This window comes from Balaenoptera acutorostrata, chromosome 4, assembly GCF_949987535.1.
Source record: "Balaenoptera acutorostrata chromosome 4, mBalAcu1.1, whole genome shotgun sequence".
In the NCBI taxonomy this organism is placed as follows: Eukaryota; Metazoa; Chordata; class Mammalia; order Artiodactyla; family Balaenopteridae; genus Balaenoptera; species Balaenoptera acutorostrata.
In genome coordinates, this window is record NC_080067.1 from 69,858,597 (window position 1) to 69,868,128 (window position 9,532).

Here is a 9,532-nt window from a genome sequence, read left to right on the forward strand (position 1 = left end):
TACATTCAAGATGATTATCGATATGTATGTTCTTATTACCATTTCCTTAATTGATTTGGGTTTGTTTTTGTGGGTCTTTTTCTTCTCTTGTGTTTCCTGCTTGGAGAAGTTCCTTTAGCATTTGTTGTAAAGCTGGTTTGGTGGTGCTGAATTCTCGTAGCTTTTGCTTGTCTGTAAAGCTTTTGATTTCTCCATCGAATCTGAAAGAGATCCTTGCTGGGTAGAGTAATCTTGGTTGTAGGTTTTTCCCTTTCATCACTTTAAATATATCCTGCCACACCCTTCTGGCTTGCAGAGTTTCTGCTGAAAGATCAACTGTTAACCTTATGGGGATTCCCTTGTATGTTATTTGTTGCTTTTCCCTTGCTGCTTTTAATATTTTTTCTTTGTATTTAATTTTTGATAGTTTGATTAATATGTGTCTCAGCATGTTTCTCTTTGGGTTTATCCTGTATGGGACTCTCTGCGCTTCCTGGACTTGATTGACTATTTCCTTTTCCATGTTAGGGAAGTTTTCGACTATAATCTCTTCAAATATTTTCTCAGACCCTTTCCTTTTCTCTTCTTCTTCTGGGACCCCTATACTTCGAATGTTGGTGCATTTAATGTTGTTCCAGAGGTCTCTGAGACTGTTCTCAAGTCTTTTCATTCTTTTTTCTTTATTCTGCTCCCTGGCAGTTATTTCCACCATTTTATCTTCCAGCTCACTTATCCATTCTTCTGCCTCAGTTATTCTGCCACTGATTCCTTCTAGAGTATTTAATTTCGGTTACTGTGTTGTTCATCACTGTTTGTTTGCTCTTTAGTTCTTCTAGATCCTTGTTAAATGTTTCTTGTATTTTCTCCATTCTGTTTCTGAGATTTTGGATCATCTTTACTATCATTACACTGAATTCTTATTCATGTAGTTTGCCTATTTCATCTTCATTTATTTGGTCTTGTAGATTTTTACCTTGCTCCTTCGTCTGTAACATATTTTTTTGTCGTTTCTTTTTTTTTTTTTTTTTTTTTTTTTGATGAGTGGGGCTGTATTCCTGTCTTACTGGTTGTTTGGCCTGAGGCGTCCAGCACTGGAGTTTGCAGGCAGTTGGATAGAGCCAGGTCTTGGTGCCGAGACGAGGACCTCTGGGAGACCTCACTCCGATTAATATTCCCTGGAGTCTGAGGTTCTCTGTTAGTCCAGTGGTTTGGACTTGGAGCTCCCACCACAGGAGCTTGGGCCCGACCCTGCAAGCCGCGTGGCTTGGCGAAAAAGAAATAAAGGAGCAGTACAATAACAAAGAATAAAAAACAATATAAAATTAGATAAAAAATATATTAGGAAAAATAAAAATATATTTGAAACAACTGCAACAAGGTAGAATAAAACCACAACAGGAAAAAGAAAAAAAAGGGGGGGGCGGGGAACAAGCCAAAAGGAGCAGAACAATAACAAAGTATAAAGAATAAAATAAAATTAGAAAAATAAAAGATTTATTAGAAAAAAATCAAAATGTAAGTGAATCAACAACAATGAATCAACAAGGTAAAACAGAACCCCAATATAAAAAAGGAAAAAAAGAAAAAAAAAAAACAACCCTTGGCTATGGGGACGGAGTTTAGACGGGGGTGGAACTTAGGCAGGGGCAGGGTTTAGGGTGGGGTGGGACTTAGGCGGGTGGGGTGGTGACGTCTGAGCATGGGGCGGGGCCTCTGCTCAGGACCTGCACAGAAGGGGAGAGGCCACCCGTGGAAAGGAGGGCCTCTGGAATGTGGAGTTCTGGAGTTTGGAGGTAGGGTGCTGAGTGAGGGTGTGTGGGTGGGGTATAGGCCCTGCGCGTTGGAGGGACCCCGAGTGTAGAGGTGGGGCCCTGGGTGGGGGTGTGGGGCAGGGCTTGGGTTCTGCGAGGCAGGAGGGAGGCTCTGAGGACAGAGGATTTGGCCCAGGAGCCCAGCAGGCTTCCCGGTGCATAAGTGGACAGGGAAAGCGCTGGCCCCGTTCCCTTCCGTTCCTCCGTGCCCCTCCCCCACCGTCTCCCCCAGTGTCTCCCCCATTGCCGCTGGCCCCCTAACCACGGGTCCCGCTAGGTGTAGGAACTCCTCCCCTACCCCAGCCGCCCCTCAGGGGTGCCGGTCCCGGAGGTCCGGCCTTACATTTGCTCCCCTTTCCCTCCCTCCCACTCCCTCAGGACCTGCACAGCTGGAGGGGGCCTAGGTGGGCAGAGGATCAGGCCCGGGATCTCAACAGGTTCCTGGGGGTCCAAGTGGACAGGGGAAACCTGGTCACTCTCCCTTTTGATCCTCTGCCCTCCCAGTGGTCCCCCAATTTCCCCCGTTGGGCGTGGGATCCTTTTCCCTCCCCCAGCCGCCCCTCAGTGGTGCCAGTCCCGTCCTGCCTCCACTACTCCTCCCCCCTCACTCTGTCCCACGTCACCCGTTTGCTGGGGGTTCCTCCCATCCCCTTCGGTGTCTGTGGTCCCCCACCGGTGCCTGATAGGTGCCCTAGTTGTGAGGAGACGCGGATTCCGCATCCTCCTAGTGCACCATTAATACAGACCTTAAGCAACAAGAACCACCACATGGCAGTACGATTTTCTAACCTTTTAATCCAGTCCCATTTCGTCTGGCACAAAGACATAACCTGAAGGATGAGTTGCTTTGTGTAACTGCCCGCTGTGGTGGGCACTACTTTACTGGTGCCTACAAGTGTTTAAGGAGAGGCATTATAGTAAACAGTGGAATGCATGCCAATTGTTTTTATTTATGACGCTTATTTGGACGACAAGGCTAGCCAGCATTTGGCCCCAGGAAGAAGCTTATGGCTGCATCCGTGTCATCACTCCACAATGCGGCGGAAAGACTGGATAGCTGGCGAAGCTGCGCCCCAGTCGATGGGCTTCCGGTACTCCTTCTTGTCCAGGAGGTACTGCCTGCCGCGGTAGTTGGGCAGCTCGTAGAAGACCCACGCACCCTCCAGCACCTTACAGGAGTGGACCTCTCGCATGTGAAACTGCTCCATGATGGAAGGGCAATCTTCAGTGGTTTCATACATCTGACCATTAAAATCCCCTTTCTCAAAGATCTGAATCTTATACTGGCCTCCACTAGACTAAAAAAACAAAGGGGGAAATGAACAGCAAACATTAGCGAAATCAACAGCAGGCCAGGAACTCAGAGAACAGTGAGGTTTGGGACCCACCATCTTGAAAGTGAGATGATCTGAACACCCATCCCCACTGTGCACTGACTGAAACAGCTGACGTTCAATAAGAAAAACAATTCCTTAAAATATACAAGAGGTAGAGAAAGTACTATGGAAATAAGTCATGTAGTCTTGTGATGAACTGACCTAAGATTTTATTGAAGCCTCAGCAGCCAACAAGAGACAACCACCCATTAAGAGGTGGGAAAATCTTAAGAAAACTCTTTCACGTAAAAGCAAAATAGCGGGGGAGTGGGTAAGAGACAGAAAGAGAGAGAGCACGTGCACCCTCTGCAGACTCACCAGGTGGACAGCCCTGCAGGAGCTGAGGCGGTCATTGAGGCCCATCCAGTGCTGGTACTCAGAGTACTCGCCCCGGGGTAGGACGTACATGTACCCAGCAAAGTTGGGCCTTTCATACACAGCCCAGGTGCCTCCTTCCACTCTAATGGAGTTGCAGCGACTCAAGTACATGTGGAAATCCGCACAGTCGCAATCGCTGTCATAGTGGCGGCCTTGAAAGTTTTTGTCTTCAAAGAAAGTAATCTGGAGCACAGGGCAAACAAAGTGGAAAAACTGAGGGGTTAAGTGGCTGTGTTCATAGAAAAATGAAAATTAAGAACATATTCCCCACTTTAGAATTTCCTTTCTCCTCCATTTTGAGGAGAAAATATCTAGTTCTACCATACCTCACAACATTTGCCTTCTGGCAGACAACTTTAGTTGTTAACAACAGGAATGAGCATTTTCTGAGGGCTTAAAATGAAGCAAAACAAAAGAATGCTCTACTGTAAGCCAGCATTTTCAGACTCAAGCTCATGGCTTCTTTCTCACTGTACTTATGTAATAAATTTTCCACTTTTATATCTGTCTCTCCCACCGACACCTACTAGACTTCTTCCAAGGGCAAGGACCAAGCCTTATTTCAGCTATGGACCCCTATACCCTGTACTTGACAAACCCTCCAACAAATGCTAGATGAAGATGAGTGAGTTCCAAGTACAGAAATCCATTCTAGGTGATATGGAAGAGATATATAGAGAAAAAGAAAACACAGACCTTAGCTTTAGAGCTTATTTTAGATGGATATAGAACAGACAGACATGAAAATATATCATATGTTCTGTATTATTATTTTGTTGCCAACAAAGTAGTTGCAAAGTAACAAAATGACAAGGCAAGAATGTCCTTTGCTTCAAACTCTTACCAAGTTGCATCACAATCTTTGGGGTAAACCTCTGAAGCCTGTGATGGCACTGGGAAATATGCAGCCCTGAGAAACAGGAAATACTACGCCTGGGCTCTAAAGCTGCATCTCTACAATCAGCCCTACTATTTTAGTCAAGCCATCTCTCAGGGCTCCAGCTTCCCATCTGTCAAATGAAAGGACTGGACTAGATTTGAAGCCCTGGCTGTAAAATAAAACTTTTCTGTTTGAAACAGGCAACAGAGTTCCCAGGAAGTCCCAGGGCTTCATAATGCAGTTTCTGAAAACCACTAGACCAAATGGACCACAGAGTCTGTCCCTTCTTGTTCTATAATTCCACATCCAAGATCAATGCCAGGTTATAATTTAAACTGAAATCACAGGTGTCATTGATTTGAGCAGTTAATTCCCTGGTGTTGTGCCGCCACCTTGTGGCTAACTTGCTTTATCGGTTTAGAAGGAGAAAAACCATGTCAGCCATTTCAGATGAAAGAAGCAGACAGAGCCAGTTAGAGTCTGGAGAGGATTTGTGAGGAGAGGATCTTTGAGGCAAGGATTGAAGGATAAGTAGGGGGTCTTCCAGAGGCAGAGCAAAAAGGACAGCTCGTTTAATGGAATAAAGGAGTGGAAGGACATGGCCCACGAGAGGGACAAGTAGTTCATTAAGCCTGGTGCCGATTGAGCATGTGGTGAAGTGTTAGGAAATAACGCCAGAAGTGACACAAGAGCCATGCTAGAATCCGTCTGGTGATGATGTGGGAAATGTAATGTAATGGTTTGTACCTAGAAATAGCCGATTGCTATGGGTGGAGGTGAGAGATGCTGAGGACCAAAGGCAACTGCAATGTGAATGACGATGAGGACAGTCACAAGAAATGAGGATTTGGTGACTAATTAGATGCAGGGAATGAAGGAAGACACTAAAAATAATTCGCAGCTGGGCCTCATTCTTTTCTACACAGGTGAGTCTTTCTACATAGCAACCTACTAATAGCTTTTCCTTCCACTGTAAACTTTCTCCTTCCTGCCCTTCCCATTTCTCTCAACTCTTCCCTTTCCTGTTCCCTAAAAGGCTCCTTACCCTTCCTGCCCCTAAATCATCTACTTCACCTGCTTGCTTCCCTTCCCACAGTCACCTCTATCTCTTCCCGCTCCCTTTCCCATTTTAGCACAGCACAGATTTAGATACGTGGTACAGGTGAGAAAACAAAATCGCAGCACCACTAGTTAAATCTGGGTAACATTATCCACTGCAGAGGGTGGTTCTGAGGGTCCGATGGCACAGTGCCAATAGAGCAATTTTAATCGCTGCCTCATGATTTCCAATAAGCTTTTGCTACAACTGTTACAGATAAAGAAGTTAAATGACTTGCCTAAGGTCATTAGCTAGTTACAAGTTGGTTGCAGGCAAACCAGTGGACAGCAGTGCAGACTCCTGGTTAGTAATCTGTTGTTCATTTTATTTTACTTCATCTCCCTCTGTTGTCTTCCTACCTGCACAGCTAGCTCTGTTCAAAATATACCATTTACTCTTAGCAATGGAACAAGACCAATCCTGAATCTCACGGGCTTTTCCCAAAACCTGTGGCAAGATCTTTAGGAAAATCAAGGTAAACTCTCTAAGAATGGATAGACTCTAAACTTAAATTTACCTTTGGTTTTTGGCCAACTATTCACCAAAAAAGAGGCTCTGCAAGGGATATGCCATGGGAAATTAATATCATCTTCCTTCCTTCATTGTTTCTCACACTTACTACCCTCTGCACACTTACCTGACTGACTTCAGTATATGAAAAGTGGAAATATATATGATTTTTTCCTTGCTGTCCACCTTTCCAGCAGACCAGCCAACCATCCCAAGGTTGAAACAAAGCACTAGCAATGCCACAGAACCATTACTGAGCTCCAGGGCCAAGCTCTTCTTTCAGTAGCAGACCTTCCAAGTTTCAGGGCCCAGAGAATGTTGCACCTTTACTCAATTTCCATTTGTAGAAGACCATGAAATACACTTTACGGTCAGCTGAGAGGTTGGGACTCTTGGACAAAAAATTTTGTAGAGAAGGCTAAGAAATGTGCAGGAGATTTTCCTAGAAGTTATTACAAAATTACTCTAATTGTCAAGTTAATTTTTTGAAAAATAGCCTACTAATCCAATACAGCAGAGGGGAAAATGTCTTGACTATTCCACAGGTAACAAGAACAAACTTAGTAAAATGCATTGCTTTTGCCCAGCCCATAACTCCTCTGATTAAACTGCTAGCAAGACAATGAGAAAGGGAGAAGCAAGAAAAAAGTAAAAGATAAATTATTATTACTATCTCCTTTGGCTTAGCAAGCAAAAGTTTTTACTAAGTGAACAGACCAGCTACAAGAAATAAAAGAGTACATTATTCCTACACTGGAAATCATTGAAAGTGGGGCTGTTCTGTAACAACTTTCCCTCCAGGCACGTGGATAGCCCTCTAAGGACTTCAGATGCTTTTTAGTGGGATTTTCATGGCATATTTTTCAAAAACCTCAGAGCACTAAAGACACTGTCTCATTTTTCTCCCCAAACCTTCTGGATGCAAATACGACTATTAGTTCTATTTTCCAAACGGGAAAAAAAATCAGGCGCTCACCAATTATGCAACAAGTTAACAGGTGCCTCCTGAAAAAATGCAATGGGAAGTGCCTGACATTGCCTGTGTAGTTTTTGTGCCAAGGTGGTTAGTATGCATCTAAACATGAGAAAACAATTAGACAAGTCCAGATGTCAGGACTTTTTATAAGACACCTGGGTTTGGACTTTGAAAAATGTCAATGTCTCACAACAACAAAAACTAGGGTGATTGGTCTATATTAAAGAGGCTAAAAAAAAGAGGTTAATGAAACTTGACAACCAAATGAAATTCATGATCCTTGACTGGATCCCACATCAGGGGAAAAGCCAGACATGAGGCACATTTTTGGGAGCAACTGGAGGAAATGTGAATATAGTCTAAATATTAGGTATTATATTCTGATAAATTTGGGGGACCTGATAATGATATGATGTTTATACAGGGAATGCCCTTATTTTTAGGATATACATGCCTAAAAACTTAAGGCAAAAGTATAATGAAGTCTGCTATTTATTTCCAAATGGTTTAGTAAAAAGAGAAAGAGAGAGAGAGAAACCAGATATGGCAAAATGTAAACAATTGGAGAATATAAGTAAGGAACATACAAGTATTCATTTACCATCTCTTACTTATTCTTTTAAGAGTCAATGGGCTTGAACATTTACACAGTAAAACATTAGGTGGAAAAATCAGGCACCAGAGGCTTTGCTTTAGACCTACAGTCAGTGAAGAACTAGAAAGAGAATGAAGGTATATTCCTTCATTCCCAAAGAGAATCAACTTCCAGTCCAACAATCGTGAATCACATATTTTAGAGGCAATTTTCTTAAACTAAGTAAGCAATTTTTGGGGGGAAAGGGATAAGAGTAGCTGCTGAATGAAGGGGATATGTAGGATTTAATTCACTTGATTGGTCCATCCGATTTGGCCATTTAGAATATTAATGGTTGATGCTAAATTTCACAAGACAGATTTTTATTCGAATACTACTCCACATAATCCTCTTATCTGCATGTCTTATTCCTGTGGAAATACAGAGATTAGTTGCTGGAAGGCAGAAATCATGACGATATTTACACATTACATACCTGTACAGTATTCAACATAGTAAGTACCACACATGAAGATAAACCCTTAATAAATTATTTGGTAATTCTGTTAGAACAGAAAATAAAATAAGCATTCCTTAATCTTTTCTTCAATCAATCCCAGCCTTCTAACCACTATCATACTCACCTCCAGGTGAAGAAGCAAAAGCTTTCCTCCATGTTTCTTTCAATGTATCATTAGGTGAAAAAGTGGGTAGGCTAGAAATCAGCGTGACCGTTTACTTACCTTGGTTCCAGCTTTAGACATTTTTGGTGCATAGATTGGTTTCCCCAGTGCTGAAATCCAGGAATAGCTACAGAGAGTTAGAGGCACAGAGACATTTATACTGGGTTGGTTTCAAATCAAACATTTGCTTAGTCAAGAGAATAGGATCCAAAAATTGAGTCAGTCATTTAGAGGCTATTGATGGTTTCTAGAAAAACAATCAGGATTATGAAATAAAGGAAAGCTTCAGTACCCTCTTTAATGCTTACCAAGCCTTGCTGCAGTATAGACTTTGCTGACTCAAGACACCAAAACCCAGCCAAATTTTTCAAAATTAAAAACAAAAAAGTTCCTCTTACTTGGGCAATTTGGTTTTCTAGCAAGCAGCCACCTTGAAATCCCCCATGTCTTTTTTTCTTCAAAAGAACTTGCAGGAAATGAGTCAAAAAAACCACCCTCTAATTCTGAACAGAAGTGAAACATGTTCCAAAGCAATAAAACTGACATGACAACTAAAGGCAATGCATGATCTTGTGTTTGGAAAAAAAGTCAACACAAGTGACATTTTGGGGATAATTAGAAAATTTTAATACAGTCTATATATTAGGTACTACTACTGTGCCATTGTTAAACAACTTCCTGAATTTAATCATATGTACTATGACTATGTAAGAGAATGTCTGGTTTTAGGAAATACATGCTAATGTATTTAGGAGTTAAGGTCCCAGATGTCTTCAACCTACCCTTAAATTGTTGAGCAAAAATAAAATAGTTAACACTATATAGAGGGTTGGTAAAGTGAAAGTGGCAAAATGTTAACAATTGGTGAATCTAGACAAAGGCATGTGGGAATTTACATTCCTGCCACTGTTCTTTAAGTCTGAAATTTTTTCAAAACACACACATACACCCAAGAGTTCCAGTCCACAAGAAAGGGTGCTACAATGTGTAGCCCGAGAGACAGAAAGTTACTGTGGAAATCCTGAATTTGTAAAGGTTTAGATAAGCCTAACTTGCCACCTGCTAGGTGGCATTTCTCTGCCATGATATCATATTGGAACCTGTGTAGGGAACAGTTTTTGGTGCTTAATATACCTCTGATTTTAGGAATGAGATTACATCTTACTGAAACTCAAAGAAACAACAAATCAACTGTTCTCCATTTTAATTTTCCTGGTCAAATATATTCTTCTCAAAAGCCCAACTTCCTCATCTTTCCCCTTAACA

The 9,532-nt window shown here is 42.2% G+C and overlaps 1 protein-coding gene across 1 annotated transcript; it reads right to left on the bottom strand.

The window, feature by feature from the left end:
• Positions 1-2,651: 2,651 nt before the first annotated feature.
• On the bottom strand, positions 2,652-8,767 carry CRYGS (crystallin gamma S). The gene is made up of 3 exons (XM_057545450.1): positions 8,327-8,767; positions 3,485-3,727; positions 2,652-3,088 (listed from the first exon to the last, which is right to left on the bottom strand). Exons 1-3 carry the CDS (start codon positions 8,345-8,347, stop codon positions 2,816-2,818), a joined length of 537 nt encoding a protein of 178 aa, XP_057401433.1. The 5' UTR covers positions 8,348-8,767; the 3' UTR covers positions 2,652-2,815.
• Positions 8,768-9,532: the final 765 nt, after the last annotated feature.

Coding starts and splice junctions, on each gene's coding strand:
- CRYGS (XM_057545450.1), bottom strand. CDS start 8,347: ATGTCTAAAGCTGGAACCAAG. Junction 3,728..8,326: donor TGTCTAAAGCTGGAACCAAG/GTAAGTAAACGG, acceptor CCTGTGCTCCAG/ATTACTTTCTTTGAAGACAA. Junction 3,089..3,484: donor CCTGCAGGGCTGTCCACCTG/GTGAGTCTGCAG, acceptor TTGTTTTTTTAG/TCTAGTGGAGGCCAGTATAA.